This window comes from Coregonus lavaretus (assembly GCF_964263955.1).
Source record: "Coregonus lavaretus genome assembly, chromosome: 14".
Classification (NCBI taxonomy): Eukaryota; Metazoa; Chordata; class Actinopteri; order Salmoniformes; family Salmonidae; genus Coregonus; species Coregonus lavaretus.
This window is the reverse complement of record NC_140001.1, coordinates 37,391,762-37,408,883: the sequence shown is the minus strand read 5'-3', so window position 1 is coordinate 37,408,883 and position 17,122 is coordinate 37,391,762. Positions and strand designations below refer to the sequence as shown.

The 17,122-nt window shown below is 45.4% G+C and overlaps 1 protein-coding gene across 1 annotated transcript in view; it reads right to left on the bottom strand.

Moving 5' to 3' along the window:
• Nucleotides 1-16,720, bottom strand: part of LOC311141493 (tenascin-like) — a gene marked incomplete at its 5' end in the record, with an annotated part of 42,247 nt that extends 25,527 nt beyond the window's left edge. The window contains 9 exons of the mRNA XM_084176836.1: nucleotides 1,060-1,323; nucleotides 2,443-2,532; nucleotides 4,195-4,380; nucleotides 5,213-5,482; nucleotides 7,803-7,956; nucleotides 11,172-11,287; nucleotides 11,980-12,243; nucleotides 14,666-15,886; nucleotides 16,234-16,720. Of these exons, the coding sequence (XP_084032962.1) occupies nucleotides 1,060-1,323; nucleotides 2,443-2,532; nucleotides 4,195-4,380; nucleotides 5,213-5,482; nucleotides 7,803-7,956; nucleotides 11,172-11,287; nucleotides 11,980-12,243; nucleotides 14,666-15,886; nucleotides 16,234-16,720 (3,052 nt within the window). The remainder of the gene's footprint in view (nucleotides 1-1,059; nucleotides 1,324-2,442; nucleotides 2,533-4,194; nucleotides 4,381-5,212; nucleotides 5,483-7,802; nucleotides 7,957-11,171; nucleotides 11,288-11,979; nucleotides 12,244-14,665; nucleotides 15,887-16,233) is intronic.
• Between the last annotated feature and the right edge of the window lie 402 nt (nucleotides 16,721-17,122).

Below are 17,122 nucleotides of genomic sequence, written 5' to 3'. Positions count from 1 at the left end.
CATACCAGCGTTTTCCTAATGCCATATCAATTTAGCCCATAGCCATACACAGTAATGGGTACCCTGTTACATAACTGGAGGACTTTCTTCTCAGATGTTTGGTTTGGAAGCACCCTGACCACTGGCGCTAGCAAAAAAATGTCACAATCATCTTTTCTTTTTCTTTCCGTATTTCAGTAAAATAAACCCACATGCAGTTAAATTAAAGGCTTGAGGGGGGAAACAGAGACAGACAGAAAAGTAGCAACAATGAATTCAATTCATTGCCTAGGTTTGGCTGATGGCCTGGAGGGGAAAACTGAATCTTTGGTTAATGAGAAAAAGGCTGGGGTCCTACAATACAAAACCCTACAACACAAAACACAGTCCAAACTCATTCTCACAGAATTCATTTTTTTTTTGCTTTCTTCCATACCCCTATTATAAAGCATCAACATGGATGATGGACAGTGTAAATCCCTCCTATAGCTTTTTAAGATACAGTAAGAGATTGTTGATAGTTAATGCACCTGGAAGATTAATAGTTGTAGTACTAAGGTATAGCCTAACAGAATTCTGTTCTAAAACTCATCATGTGAAGAGATTTAGCCTAGTTGTCCAGTCTGTTTGTGCTTTAGCCAATGAACAGCTTGACAACGTTAGAAGATAGTTAGGCTAGATACTGTACATACAGTATGGAACCAGGCTAGGAGAGGTGTACTGTTAGCCTGGTTCCAGATAAGTTTGTGCTCTTGCCAACTTGATAGATGTCATTGTCAAGACAGTTATTGTCAATTAAATTCCAGTACTGTTTACACTGACCTGTGGCTCGTTTACATACATTATGAGACCATAAAAACATATGTATGGGACCAGGTTTGGAGAGCTTCTGTCCACACTGACTTGTGGCTACTGCAGTATGGGACCATATACTGTATATAGAATGAGGGGACACTCAATATGGCCGCCAGTCTTCCCATTGTGGCATAACTGACCTGAATGGGGATGCCTGCTCTATTCATTCTAATTCTATGTATGGGACAAGGCTAGAGGAGATAGAGGTGTACTGTCCTCACTGACCTGTTGCTGCTGAGATGGTGGCGGGGTCACTCTGCTTGTGTCCCCTCTCAGCGGTCAGGGTGATAGTGTACAGCATGCCAGGCATCAGGTTCCTCAGGGTGTACTTGATGTCATTGGATAAGGGTGTCAACTCAGCCCTGTGCCCGTCGGCTGACACGTATAGCAGCTTGTACTTGTCGATCTTAGCCACTGGCTTCTGCCACACCAGCACCAACTGAGTCTCAGTGGAAGACTCCACCTCCAGGTTTTTAGGCGCATCCAATGCTGAAAGTAGAATATAGAAGGAGAATATAGAACAAAGAATATGAAATATAGAAGGAGAATATAGAAGGAGAATATAGAATAAAGAAGGAGAATATAGAATATAGAATATGAAGTATAGAAGGAGTGTATTTCAGGCTAACAAGAATAGGAAGTCTGACTGTAGTTTTCAAATAGTGCAAGACAAGCGGAGAGAACTACACTACCGTTCAAAAGTTTGGGGTCACTTAGAAATGTCCTTGTTTTCGAAGGAAAAGCAATTTTTCTGTCCATTAAAATAACATCAAATTGATCAGAAATACAGTGTAGACATTGTTAATGTTGTAAAAGTCTATTATAGCTGGAAACGGCTGATTTTTTTATGGAATATCTACATAGGCGTACAGAGGCCCATTATCAGCAACCATCAGTCCTGTGTTCCAATGGCACGTTGTGTTTGCTAATCCAAGTTTATAATTTTACAAGGCTAATTGATCATTAGAAAACCCTTTTGCAATTATGTTAGCACAGCTGAAAACTGTTGTGCTGATTAAAGAAGCAATAAAACTGGCCTTCTTGAGACTAGTTGAGTATCTGGAGCATCAGTAATTGTGGGTTCGATTACAGGCTCAAAATGGCCAGAAACAAATAACTTTCTTCTGAAACTTGTCAGTCTATTCTTGTTCTGAGAAATGAAGCCTATTCCATGCGAGAAATTGCCAAGAAACTGAAGATCTCGTACAAACTGTATACTACTCCCTTCACAGAACAGCACAAACTGGCTCTAACCAGAATAGAAAGAGGAGTGGGAGGCCCCGGTGCAGAACTGAGTAAGAGGACAAATACATTAGAGTGTCTATTTTGAGAAACAGGCGCCTCACAGGTCCTCAACTGGCAGCTTCATTAAATAGTACCCGCAAAACACCAGTCTCAACATAAACAGTGAAGAGGCGACTCCGGAATGCTGACCTTCTAGGCAGAGTTGCAAAGAAAAAGCCATATCTTGAACGGTAGTGTATTTGTGGATTGTAGGAAGTAAATAGTTGAATGGCAATTATTATTAGTAGATTATTACTACTATCCATGACAGTAAATGAAAACAATGTATTTATTTACAATACAGCAAAAGTTAATAGATCTCACCTGTAACAGCGTTGGTGGTGGTAGGAAGGCTCTCTCGCTCGCTCTTCACGGCTGTCACTCCCATCCCATACTCTGACCCAGGCCTCAGGCCTACACAACACACAGACAAATAACACTTATTGTATCGGATGCATGCAAATAGCATGAGGAATATATGTTTTTGTATTGACCAATGATCAGGTTTTGATCTATGAAAATAGTGTAATAGAAAAACATCCAGCTGTTTGCAGCTAATATCTTCGACAACAATGAAAAAGACTGAAGCTCTTCAAGGTCTTAATTGCCTATTTAAGAGATTCAAGCATAATTGGGTTTATTTTCAGCCTCTTCATTCTGGAACCTGTATTTGGAACCTTTATTTGCACTGATGGCTCTAGAAGAGGCTCTCTATGGGCCAGAAACAACATTTGCTATGATATAAGAGGCTTTTGAGATCGCTGTGTGCGGTGCAATTAACGGTCCTCAGTCCAACTGCCATTATTTCCTTTATTAACTCCCACAGAGGTCACTAGGCAGCCAGGCACTAGGAGTCTTGCAGCATGAAATTACACCTAATGCAGAGGAAAGTCATTATCAATAAAATCACAAGTGTGAAGGCAATTACAGATAATAACTGTGTGAAAAAAGTGCTGAGGTGTGTGAGGATCGGAGAGGAGTGGAGGGGGACGTCAGTCAGCTGAATAGACACATTGTGTGTGTCCCAAATGGCAACCTATTCCCTATATAGTACACTTTTTTGAGTAGTGCACTATGTAGGGAGTAAAACACTATGTAGGTAATTGGGACGTACCCACTGCCTTATTTACAGGGGATGGGGCACCCAAGGACAAAGAATGGGCCTCAGACAAAGACACTATTACCCGTTTGGAACCTTTTTCCTTTTTTTCTCAGCCAGGGAGCCTAATCCTTCGATGCAGTGGCACATGGTTTAGAAAGACACGTCCGTCCGCCCGCCCGCCCGCCCGCCTCAAAGCTTGGAGCATTATGGGAGCCGGTGCACGAGGATGAAAAAAGGCCCTACCTGCTTTTCTTGTTTGACCAGGATGGAGCTCACATTGAAACAAGCAGCAGTGTTATTCCATTTAAGGCCCGAATGCAATCTCCTGTTGGCTGTTTTCTAATAAAGTGGGGGGCTTTTGTGGCTGGGCAAATGTTTCATGACACAAAAACAAAGCAGCCCATTTGGAAATATAGTAAGTGCATTGAATTTAATACAGAACATTTTTGAAAGAGGACCACAAATGCTTGGCGGCGGAATAGTTGGTAAAACGACGTCGCTGTTTACATTGAAAAACAATATCTATTAATTTACACAAAGACAGGATGGTTGTTTTAAAGCTGTTATCACATTGAAATAAATCATTTTTCAATCAATTTTTAAAGAGGTAATGAGTTAATGTAAACCCAAAGCAAACAAAAGTATCTAAAAACTGAAAATGTACCAGAAGCACAGTTCACTTCCTCTGTAGAGTGTGAAATTAGACTAGCACCACCAGATATTACACAACATCACCACCACCACAGCATCCTGTCATAACTCTAGACTAGTGGGAGGGGTTCTGTCTTACCAAAGGGAAGGGAACACTGCCACTACCGTGCTCTCCAACAAAGGTGATTGAATTGAGGAGCTAACAGAAGTGAAGAGGAAGTTCTTGGAAGAGAAACTCTTGGAGGGCAGTTGAAGTTGCTAAAAAAACATATTTATTGTTTTTTTCATCAGGGTTTTACAGATATTAAAATGAAATTACTTACCACTGATTTTGGCCTGGGTGGTGTCCAGGGGTCCGGTAGGGAACAGCAGCTCTCCGTGGTCTCCTCCAGAAAGGGGGCCGTATTTGATGCGGTAGTTGTCTACTTTAGCCTGGCTGTTCTTCCACTCCAGAGTGATGCTCTCGTCAGTCAGCTCTACCGCCTGCAGATCCCATGGGGCATCCAGGTCTGGAACACATCCAATCACAGATCAGTCGAGGTGGGAATGTTATGATTCTCTTGTAAATACAGTACCATGTGTGGTCCAGACTCCGAGTTGAGAACAGACCACCACTTTTTTGCAACCCTAGTGCTGTATGAAAGGCTTGTTCCAGGTCCCTTGGCTGCTTCCCAAATGGCGCTCTATTCCCTATATAGCAGGATTGGGGTTAATTCCACAAATTACATTCTAATTAAATTCCCTCCCTATAAATTCCATTTAATTCAATTATTTGAATTCTGAGATAATTCAATTCCTCTCAATTCCAATGTTAGGTAAATTCCAATAATTCCCAATTCAATATTATCCCCAAAACTTCTACATATTCAAATTCAAATTACATTCCCTCAGGCTTTCATGCTGATCTGTTCAGACAGCCTAGCTATACTGGAAATATAGAAATACAAGTTGAAATGATTTTAAACAAATCATGCAGTCAATTTTTGATACTGGATTAATTATATTAATTGGGACATATACAAATATTGAATTCCAATTAAATTAAATTCCAAAGATTAAATAAAAATGTTTTTACAATTCTAATTCAAACGGTCCAAACAATTCCAATTCAATTCCAATTGCGTAACTTGACGATTGTTGAAAAATCGAATTTAATTCAATGTACATTCTCCACTTCATGAGTGAATTCAATAATTAAATTACATTTCAAATTCAATTGGAATTGACCCCAACCATGCTATATAGTGCACTACTTTTGACCAGAGCAGTAATGGGCCCTGGTCAAAAGTAGTGCACTATAAAGGGAATCGGGTGCCAATTGGGATACAGCTCTTGTCTTACCTGTTAGGAAGGTCTCAGACACGGGCACGCTGGTCATCTCTCCCCTCTTGGCCATGAGAGACACCTCATACTCTGTGTCAGGGTTCAGGCTGCCCAAGTGGTGCTGTGTGTCGCTGGAGGACAGCTCCACTGTGCTCCTGTCTGAGGGGTTGTCGCTGGGCCAGTAGGACATGCTCACCCCGTCCACCATGGCCACCGGCAGAAACCAGGTCACCAGCGCCGTGGTGTCCGTCACGTCACGCACATCCACCTCTCTGGGCGAATCGATCTCTGCAGAGAGAGGAGAGTAGGAGCTCTCATCAGAACCTTTGCTACAGGGTTGAATATAAATAGTGAGAGCATTTACTACCAATAATGGTTTGAAAACACTGTATTTTCTAGTATGCATCCATGCATGAGGTTGTTCATGTAAGTACACATCAAAACCTGGAGCATGAAAGGCACTTTCCCTACAGTGTGATGGAACTGATTTGTCACATTCAGCAACTTCAGGAAAGTCAGCCTTCTGCAAAAGACAGATAAGACATGGAATCTGCATTGGAGCTTAGCACAAATGTAACCCCCAATGAGCCTAGCTGCGTGCTTGTGCGTGTGTGTGTGCGTGCGCGTGTGCGTGCATACGTGTGAGTGCATGCGTGCGTGTGTGTTGTTCCAGGGTTGTGATTGTCTCCTGAGTGGTGCCTCCCTCCCACACACATACACACCATGGGGGGAGGGGAGGAGAGAGTGAGGGGGGATGGGATCACTCCATGCAATTAGACCCCCAGAATGCAAATCCCACTACAGTATGTCTATGTGTGTTAATGGCAGACATAAAGAGGCCTTGAGTGACATGGAGATCTAGGGGACCCCATAATCCCAGTGCTGCTGTGTGTGTGTGTGTGTGTGTGTTTGTGGGTGTATGCTTAACACCACCCAGTATGGCGCTCAGGTTCCAATGTTCAACAGCTCCATAGACTTCACACACATAAATGCTAGACCTATAGTGTCAGTCAACGCTATAATGTAAACTACTCTTCGATCCTAAAGAGGAGGTGTATAAGAGGATGTCAGGTAGCTAATGGCTTTTCCTTTCCTTGTTCTGTTTACTCTGGCAAGTCGGGGGCAGATTTCAAACCATAAATAAGCAGAGATTGTCTGACCTTGCTTTGGGATGGAGGTGAGGCAATAAAGGTTAGTAGAGAACCTTGAGAAGAACATTTGCTTCAGCATATTGAAATCGCCTTATTCTGATTTGTTGTAACAGAACTCTCTGGGGCAGGGGTGAAAGCTCACACTGTTCAGATCCCATTTCAGTGCTGGAATGTTCCACAAAGCTTTAAAAGATATATATATATATATATATATATATATATATATATATATATATATATATATATATATATATATATATATATAATAAAACACCATTCTCCATGACTAGTCTTGAATGTGTTGGTGGTGCAGTATATTTTAACCTCCCCTCGAGCCACCTAAAAATTGCTTGGCTGGTGAGAGAGTTGGTGGGAACCAAGCTGGCAGGTGGAGTATAGTTTCAACCCCAAAACCTGTAGTTATATTGATCCCAAACCCTGATACAAGCCATTAGCCTTGATAGCAGCAGCCTGATGGAGATATGATTTCCTCATAACTGTTAAACCTTCCAAGGGGGTAGTGATGGCTTTTTACTGCCTCTAGTAAATCAAGACGATGCTATGAAAAGTAATGAGCTAATCACGCAATGTTGGAACTTCAGGATGCCTTGGATAGACTGTCCGACTGCATCCCAAATTGCACCCTATTGCCTACATAGTGCATTACTTTTGAACAGACCCTGGTCAAAAGTAGTGCACTATATAGGAAATAAGGTGCCATTTGGGACACAAACTCAGAGCTGCAGCAGAGGGGATATTCAAGACATCGATTGAATCAAGGTGACAATGTGTTTCTGTGTGTAACTTTGACAGCTGTAAGCCGCTTCTTTGTCTGTCTGTATTGCTGTAAATCATATTTAAAATGTCATGCAGACGGTCAGAATGGCGTAAGAGGGGTTTATGGCTTATTCCCATGCAAATATGTCATGAAAACAAGGATTACAATACACTTGATGCTGGCAGGTCCCTGTGTGAAGCTCTCCATATTTTGAATTAGTTATTTACCTTTAATTGTGTGTAGCCAGCATTGGCAAGGATGAAAAAATCGAATTCTGAATGAATTCTGAACATTTAATTCAAAGCTTCTTCAGGGATAAGTCATTCAAGCCTTGAGGCATTAAGTCAAAGGCCTACTGTATATATGATTCTGTAAACCTTGCATTTACCCATCGTGATACTCATGGGTATCACAGTGCTACAATTTGAACAGTTCAAGGCTTAGTCAACTGGGCCATAATTATAATAATAAGCCATTCTCAGGGTTAGATTTTTTTAAAAGATGGGGGTTAAGAAAGTGTCCTGGCTCCATATAGCTGTCGCCAAGTGTTAATACTTAGGTGGGTTTTCGTCCTACAAGCTACCATCTACGCAGGCTCAACATTCAGGTTAATTTTCCAACTGAATGTTATTGGCCTGGAGGAGTCAATTGTCCTGTAAACGAATGGATATAAACTCACTTGTGAAAACGTTCTTGCGTGCTGGGGGTCCGCTGGTGTTGTTCTTCACCACCTCCAGTTTGACCTCGTACTCCTGACCAGGTCCCAGCCCTGACTGCTCAAACATGGTGTCAGGGCTGCCCAGAGAGTTCAGAATCTCCCCATTCTCCTCTTTCTGCCAACACCAAACAACACCAATCATTAAAATGGTATGGCATGTTTCATGATGGCACAGTTCTCCTTGGGGATTAATAAAGTACCTATCTATCTAGTGTATCTATCATTACCCACCTCAAAGTCAAGCTTAGGCTCCCTATTCACTTTACAGTGCACTACTTTTGACCAGGGCCAATTGGGCTCTGGTTAAAAGTAGTGCACTATATAGGCAGTAGGGAGCCATTTGGGACAAACACTTGGTGTGGGAATAGGGCAGCCACATCATACTCAGGGGTCCTGTCTGTGATGTTTGAACTACAGTAGGGGGTGTGGGGGGAACTGAATGTAATGAACTGTGGATTTCATGTCCTAGGACTATTTCTCATATGTTCTTGAAAAGAAAAAAAGCTTTTAGAAACAATAATCATTCTGTGCCTCATGGCTGCAGTACATGGCCATTAGAGCAGTCAACAGAAGCCTCACAGAACATTTAGTCACATTTAAACTTAGAGACTTAAAGAAAACAGACTTTGAATACTGGCTCGGCTAAACTATTTCCATAGGATACTAACCCTGTTTCACATCATCTGCATCCCAAATGGCACCCTACACCCTATTCCCTATATAGTGCACTACTTTTGACCAGGACCCATAGACCTATAGGGCTCTGGTCAAAAGTAGTGCACTATATAGAGAATAGTGTGCCATTTGGGACACCGACACATAGCTAGGGCAATTACTGAAGCTTGGAGTGGGTGTCTGTTCTGTTATGCGGCGTATATGATTTCTACCACAGGGATAATGGGAATAATGATAGGCTGTGGGCTTCTGAAGATCTCAACCTCCTCCTTGTGGAATATGTAGAGAGAGATCCATTAACAACATGCAATGCCCCATGGGAGACAGGAGAGGGGCGTGCTGCTCACTCAGTGTTTCTAAAGATGAGTGGTCTACTGTTGCTAACTCAGTGTTTCTGAAGATGATGGGTCTACTGTTGCTAACTCACAGTGTTTCTGAAGATGAGGGAACTACTGTTGCTAACTCACAGTGTTTCTGAAGATGAGGGAACTACTGTTGCTAACTCACAATGTTTCTGAAGATGAGGGGTCTACTGTTGCTAACTCACAGTGTTTCTGAAGATGAGGGAACTACTGTTGTGTCACGCCCTGGCTCTGGGACTCTGTTATGTTGAGCCAGGGTGTGTTGTTTCTATGTGTTTTGTGTGCTAGGTTTATTATCTAGTTCATTTGTTTCTATGTTGGCCGGTGTGGTTCTCAATCAGAGGCAACGTGAATCAGCTGTTGCTTGTTGTCTCTGATTGGGAACCATACTTAGGCAGCCTGTTTTCCACAGTGTGTTGTGGGATCTTGTTCCGTGTATGGTTAGTGTTTGTAACCAAGGACGTCACGTTATCGTTTTGTTCTCTAATAAATAAATAAGTATGTTCACTCATCACGCTGCGCATTGGTCCACTTCCTCCAGCGATCGTGACAGAAGATCCCACCATAACTGGACCAAGCAGCGTGTCCAGGAGCCAACGCCAGAGAGGACTCTAATGAATATCAACCTTGACTGGGTCAAGCAGCGTGAGGAGGAGAGAGGCTGGACTTGGGAGCAGAGGAGCGAGAGTCTGGCGAGAGCCATGGAGGCCTGGCCCACGGGGAGGAGAGACGGCCAAAAAATGTTTAGGGGGGGGGGGGGGGCTCACGCCGTGGACGACGGGGCAGCAGGAGGCCGGGATAGAGTGGTTCAGCGGGTTGGCAAAGGAGGCCGCCAGGTTAAGGGAGTCACTGGTCACCAGGGGGAAGGAGAATGTAGAGGCACGGCGAGAGGTACTGGGGTGTGTTGCCAGTCTGGTCCGGCCCATTCCTGATCCCCGCGTAGGGCCAGTGGTGTGTGTCCCCAGTACGGTCCGGCTTGTTCCTGTCCCTCGCACCGAGCCTGTGGTGCGCGTCGCCAGCCCGGTCCGGCATGTTCCTGCCCCTCGCACCAAGCCTGTGGTGCGCATAGTCAGCCCGGTCCGGCCCGTTCCTGCTCCCCGCACCAAGCCTGTGGTGCGCATCGTCAGCCCGGTCCGGCCCGTTCCTGCTCCCCGCACCAAGCCTGTGGTGCGCATCGTCAGCCCGGTCCGGCCCGTTCCTGCTCCCCGCACCAAGCCTGTGGTGCGTGTCGTCAGCCCGGTCCGGCCTGTTCCTGCTCCCCGCACCAAGCCAGTGGTGCGCTTCGTCAGCCCGGTTCGGCCCGTCCCTGCTCCCCGCACCAAGCCAAAGGTGCGCGTCGTCAGCCCGGTCCGGCCTGTTCCTGCTCCCCGCACCAAGCCAGTGGTGCGCTTCGTCAGCCCGGTTCGGCCCGTCCCTGCTCCCCGCACCAAGCCAATGGTGCGCGTCGTCAGCCCGGTCCGGCCCGTCCCTGCTCCCCGCACCCAGCCTGTGGTGCGCGTCGTCAGTCCGGCACAGCCCGTGCCTGTTCCACCGGTGCCTGGTCCGGCACCGGTCAGCTGCTCCACTCCGGAGCTAGAGCAATCCGCTCCACCAGTGTTCAGTCCAGCTCCGGCCAGCAGGGCCAGACCGGACCAGGGGCGCTTTGGGGGGTTAGAGAGGGAGTGGGGGTCATGCCTGGAGCCGGATCCGCCGCCGAGGAGGAATGCCCACCCGGCCCTCCCCTGTTCGGTTTATGTTTGGCGAGGTCGCAGTCTGCCTTTGGGGGGGGGGGGTACTGTCACGCCCTGGCTCTGGGACTCTGTTATGTTGAGCCAGGGTGTGTTGTTTCTATGTGTTTTGTGTGCTAGGTTTATTATCTAGTTCATTTGTTTCTATGTTGGCCGGTGTGGTTCTCAATCAGAGGCAACGTGAATCAGCTGTTGCTTGTTGTCTCTGATTGGGAACCATACTTAGGCAGCCTGTTTTCCACAGTGTGTTGTGGGATCTTGTTCCGTGTATGGTTAGTGTTTGTAACAAAGGACATCACGTTATCGTTTTGTTGTTTTGTTCTCTAATAAATAAATAAGTATGTTCACTCATCACGCTGCGCATTGGTCCACTTCCTCCAGCGATCGTGACATGTTGCTAACTCACAATGTTTTTGAAGATGAGGGAACTACTGTTGCTAACTCACAATATTTTTGAAGATGAGGTGTCTACTGTTGCTAACTCACAGTGTTTCTGAAGATGAGGGAACTACTGTTGCTAATTCACAATGTTTCTGAAGATGAGGGAACTACTGTTGCTAACTCACAGTGTTTCTGAAGATGAGGTTCCAGCCATCAAAGGGGATGTCCAGGGGGTCCCACTGAACCTCTACTGCAGTCTCCTTCACTGATGTGAACTTGAGTCCCTCAGGCTCAGGGAGATCTAAGGGGATGAGACGGACAAATTAGAACATATTTGATGTTCTGTTTACTTAACCCTCAGGACACCCAGCACATGGGCTACATCTCAAATGGCACCCTATTCCCTATATAGTGCACTGATTTAGACCAGAGCCAGCCCTATGGGCGCTGGTCAAAAGTAGTGCACTATATAAGGAATAGGGTGCCATTTGAGAAGCAGACATGGATTCACGGCTAACTGGTTCCAATGACGGGTAGATCAAGGTCAACAACATTGAAAAACTACAACATCCCAGGTACAAATTAGTGATTTAATGAAATTACATTGGCAACAGATGTTTGCATAAGCTGCAATCAATTTGTTGATATTAAAATTTATATTTGATTTTTATTGACTGCCCTTTATGAATGGCACTTTTGCATTACACCAGAGCAGTCAGGCATCAAAGGTGAGGTTAAGGGTGTACGGTGTCCATATTAGGACAGTCTCAGTCAGACTTTAGTCAGCCTTATCACGAGTGCCTGCTGAGACTGAGACTGTTCGAATATGGGCACCGTAGAGGTGTCTTACGGCTCCGAGGTGAAGTTTACCCTAGGTACAGATCTAGGAACAGCTTCCTCTCCCCCAATCCTAACCTTAACCATTAGTGGGGAAAATGCTAAACTGACCCAAGGTCAGCGTCTTGGGTCAACTTTATGCTACTCCTGACTTACGTGTTGCCACTCTGGCACTGACAGGGACACTCCTCTTGTTGTTGAGGACAGCGAAGACACTGATCAGGTACTCAACACCAGGCTCCAGCTCACTGATGGTGGCAGTCTTCTTGTCCCCAGGCACACGCATGTCCAGCTCCAAGCCTCCAAGGGCGGTGGGCACATAGCTGACCAGGTACTCTGCCACCTGCATCTCGTTAGCCCAGGAGAGGTCCACTGTCTCTGGGGTGACCTCTAGCACTGTCAAGTCCTTGGGTGGAGACACTGGAGAGACACAAAACCACAACATGTTAGGGGACATATTCATATTTTTTAACGTGATAAGCGGTTTTTGTTGTTTATATCATGGAAGCTTGATCAAATCATGGAAAAACACAGAACTATGATATGTATCACAAATGCAAAGAACAATGCCTATAAATCACTATCAAGTTCAAGTAGGCCAGAGTTTTATAGGGCAGGGAAATTAAAATGTCAAGATTGGCTAAGTGTATACTTTTTGGTCTCAAAATTACAGCATCACAACTACAATTCAATAGAGGGTGAGCTTCGAACAGTATAATTTGAAATGTTTCTCTGATCTGAGTTATTATATATAAATTCTCCATGATAAAGCCAATAGCCTTGGAAAATGTCAACCCATACACTACCGGTCAAAAGTTTTAGAACACCATTCAAGGGTTTTTCTTTATTTTTACTATTTTCTACATTGTAGAATAATAGTGAGGACATCAAAACTATGAAACAACACATATGGAATCATGTAGTAACCAAAAAAGTGTTAAACAAATCAAAATATATTGAGATTTGAGACTCTTCAAATAGCCACCCTTTGCCTTGATGACAGATTTGCACACTCTTGGCATTATCTTAACCAGCTTCGTGAGGTAGTCACCTGGAATGCATTTCAGTTAACAGGTGTGCCTTCTTAAAGGGTAATTTGTGGAATTAATGTGTTTGAGCCAATCAGTTGTGTTGTGACAAGGTAGTGGGGTATACAGAATATAGCCCTATTTGGTAAAAGACCAAGTCCATATTATGGCAAGAACAGCTCAAATTAAAGATAAATTACAGTCCATCATTACTTTAAGACATGAAGGTCAGTCAATACGGAACATTTCAAGAACTTTGAAAGTTTCTTCAAGTGCAGTCGAAAAACCATCAAGCGCTATGATTAAACTGGCTCTCATGAGGACCACCACAGGAATGGAAGACCCAGAGTTACCTCTGCTGCAGAGGATAAGTCCATTAGAGTTACCAGCCTCAGAAATTGCAGCCCAAATAAATGCTTCACAGAGTTCAAGTAACAGACACATCTCAACATCAACTGTTCAGAGGGGACTGTGTGAATCAGGCCTTCATGGTCGAATTGCTGCAAATAAACCACTACTAAAGGACACCAATAATAAGAAGAGACTTGCTTGGGCCAAGAAACATGAGAAATTGACATTAGACCGGTGGAAATTTGTCCTTTGGTCTGGAGTCCAAATTGGAGATGTTTGGTTCCAACCGCTGTGTCTTTGTGAGACACGGTGTGAGTGAATGGATGATCTCCGCATGTGTATTTCCCACCATAAAGCATGGAGGAGGAGGTGTTAGTATGAAAAAAGTATGAAAATGTATGCACTCACTAACTGTAAGTCGCTCTGAATAAGAGCGTCTGCTAAATGACTAAAATGTAAAATGTTATGGTGTGGGGGTGCTTTGCTGGTGACACTGTCTGTGATTTATTTAGATTTCAAGGAACACTTAACCAGCATGGCTACCACAGCATTCTAAAGCGATACCCCATCCCATCTGGTTTGCGCTTAGTGGGACTATCATTTGTTTTTCGACAGGACAATGACCCAACACATCTCCAGGCTGTGTAAGGGCTATTTGACCAAGAAGGAGAGTGATGGAGTGCTGCATCAGATGACCTGGCCTCCACAATCCCCCGACCTCAACCAAATTGAGATGGTTTGGGATGAGTCAGACCGCAGAGTTTAGGAAAAGCAGCCAACAAGTGCTCAGCATATGTGGGAACTCCTTCAAGACTGTTGGAAAAGCATTCCAGGTGAAGCTGGTGGAGAGAATGCCAAGAGTGTGCAAAGCTGTCATCAGGCAAAGGGTGGCTATTCAAAGAATCTCAAATATAAAATGTGTTTGGATTTAGATTTGTTTAACACTTTTTTGGTTACTACATGATTCCATATGTGTTTTCATAGTTTTGATTTCTTCACCATTATTCTACAATGTAGAAAATATTAAAAGTAAAGAAAAACCCTTGAATGAGTAGGTGTTCTAAAACTTTAGACCGATAGTGTATGTCATCATTCGACAACCACATTAAACTACAACGTTATTCATTTAAAGCATTTGTTGTGATGCCAGACACATTAGCATTTCAATGAATGTCATCATGTGGAAATGTTCCACAAAAATATCAGCCAACATAAACAAATGACATCACATCAAACAATACTCCCATCAACCAAAGGATCTATCTGTCTGTCTGTCTGTCTGGCTGCTGGAATAGGGTGGACACATAGGGTGGACACATAGGGTGGACACATCGGCTGGCTGGCTGGCTGGCTGGCTGGCTGGCTCCTATATAGTGCACCACTTTTGACCAGAGCCGCATTGGCCCTAGTCAAATATAGTGCACTATAAAGGGAATAGGGTGGACACATCCTTTGGCTCTTACCCTCAGAGCAGTCCTCTCCGATGAAGCCTTCGTTACACAGACACACTCCGTTCATGCATTTCCCCTGGTCCTCACAGTCTCCTGGACAGGTCAGCACAGAACATTCCAGGCCCTGGAATCCCTCGAAGCACACACACTTCCCGTCCACGCAGTAACCCCTCTCCAGGCAGTTATTGGGACACGTCTTCTCATTGCAGTCCTCACCAGCAAAGCCTTGGTTGCACACACACTGGCCATTGACACAGCGGCCACGGTTCAGACAGTTGTTGGGACAAGTCAGCTCACTGCAGTCTTTGCCTGTGAAGCCCACAAAGCACACACACTTGCCGTCAACACACTCGCCGTGTCCCAGGCAGTCTTTGGGGCAGGTCTTAATGCTGCAATCATCCCCGGCGAAGCCTTTACTGCACACACACTGTCCGTTCAAACAGCTCCCTTGGTTCAGACACTTCATGGGGCAGGAGATTTCAGAGCAGTCGTCGCCCTCGAATCCTACATTGCAGACACAGTCTCCGTTGACACACTGGCCTCTGTCGCTGCAGTTGTCTGGGCAGGACAAGATGGAACAGTCCACTCCCTCAAAGCCTGGGTCGCATATGCACCTCCCGTTGAAACAGTGGCCTCTCTCAGTACAATCATTGGGGCAGGTGAGCTTGGAGCAGTCTTCCCCGCTGTAGCCGGAGTGACACACACACTGGCCGTTGACGCACATCCCGCGGTTGTTACAGTTGCTGGGGCAGGTGAGCTCCCCACAGTCCTCTCCGGTAAAGCCCTCCTCGCAGAAGCAGGTTCCGTTGACGCAGCGACCGCGGTCGTAGCAGTCGTTGGGGCAGATGAGCTCGGAGCAGTCGTAGCCCGTCCATGGCTCGTCACACACACACTCATCGTCCACGCAGCGGCCACGCCCAAGGCAGTTGTTCAGGCAGTTGGTATGGGTGCAGTCATTCCCTGTGAAGCCTTCCTCACAGATACACATGGCGTCGATGCACTCCCCGTTGACCCCACAGTCCACCTGACACAGCTCTATGCTGCAGTCATTTCCATCGAAGCCCTCGAAGCAGATACACTTGCCGTCGATGCAGCGCCCCTGGTCCTGGCAGAAGTTGGGGCACTCAGGCTCGGTGCAGTTGGGTCCCTTCCAGCCGGGCTCACACACACAGCTGCAGGTCTCAGTGCTGAAGTTACCACGGCCGTTACAATAAGGCTTGATGGCCACCTCACCTGCGGAAACATGGAGGGAGCAACACAGAAATCAATTTTGGTGATTATAATACTAAAAGTTATATCACAAATATTATTCAAAAAGACAAAGACAAGTCTGAATAGGGGTCACTGAACTATAGAAGAATTAAGACCAATCTAAAAATGTTATCTAAGTCGAAACTACAACTAACTGCCCAGAGAGCAGTATTTCCAAATCCTGGTCCTTTTGTTTTTGTCATAGCACTAACACACGTTATTCAACTAATAAACTCATTATCAAACCTTTCATTGAATAAGGTGTGTCAGGACCAGGATTGGGAAACACTGCCCTAAAGTGTCTGTAGGGCAACTGTACCATACTGTACCTGTAATCTGAGCTCCACAGCAGCCACTTCCACTGCCACACTGTTCTCTGAGGCTGGACAGCTCAGACTCCAGCATCTCCAACCTGCTCAGGATGTCCTTCATGTCGGGCATGTGGTTGTCACAGCCGCACGCCTGCTTGGGAATGTTGATGCGGTGGGTGAACACGATCTGGTTCTCCCCGTCCACCGTGTGCTCCAGGTGCTCTGTGGTCTGCATGTCCGACTGGACTGGACTTCCTTTGGGCTTGACATCGGTTCCTCCGGGGCTCTCCACGTCTACGGAACACAGGGAGCTGGAGGGGACATTGATGTTGTAGACGTGGTTGAAGACCACCGGCTGGTCGGGGTGGGGCAGGGTCACGTTCTCAGACGGGTCTCTCAGGGTCTCTCTGCGGTGGCGGATTATCTTCTTGACCAGGCCAGCGCTGGAGAGCTGGAGCAACACGGTCACGGTGACACAGCCTAGGAGCAGGCCTTTCATCGCCATGATGACCAGGTCCTGTCACGTCCTGCTGGGAGAGCTTGTGAACGGTCAGGAGAATGGAGTTGTTCTATCTGGGAGATGCCCTTGTGTCCTAGAATTAAATAAAAAAAGAAAGCATAGTGTGAATCGAAGCAGAAGGTTCAGATAAACTGTTTGTAAGGGATAGCAGGGAAAATAAGAGGAGAGAGATTGTGACAAATATGTTGTAGTACAGTAGCTGCTTTATCTATTTATGAAATATTGAATGCACAATCTCGACCCACTCTCAATTCTGAAGTTACGAAACTCATTGTTCATCTTGACATTTCTAGTTTGACCTTACTAGCAGTATGGATCCGACAGTGACCAACACACAACAGCCTGATTCACTGGGGACCATGTGGCTACAGTGAAATGTCATAGTAT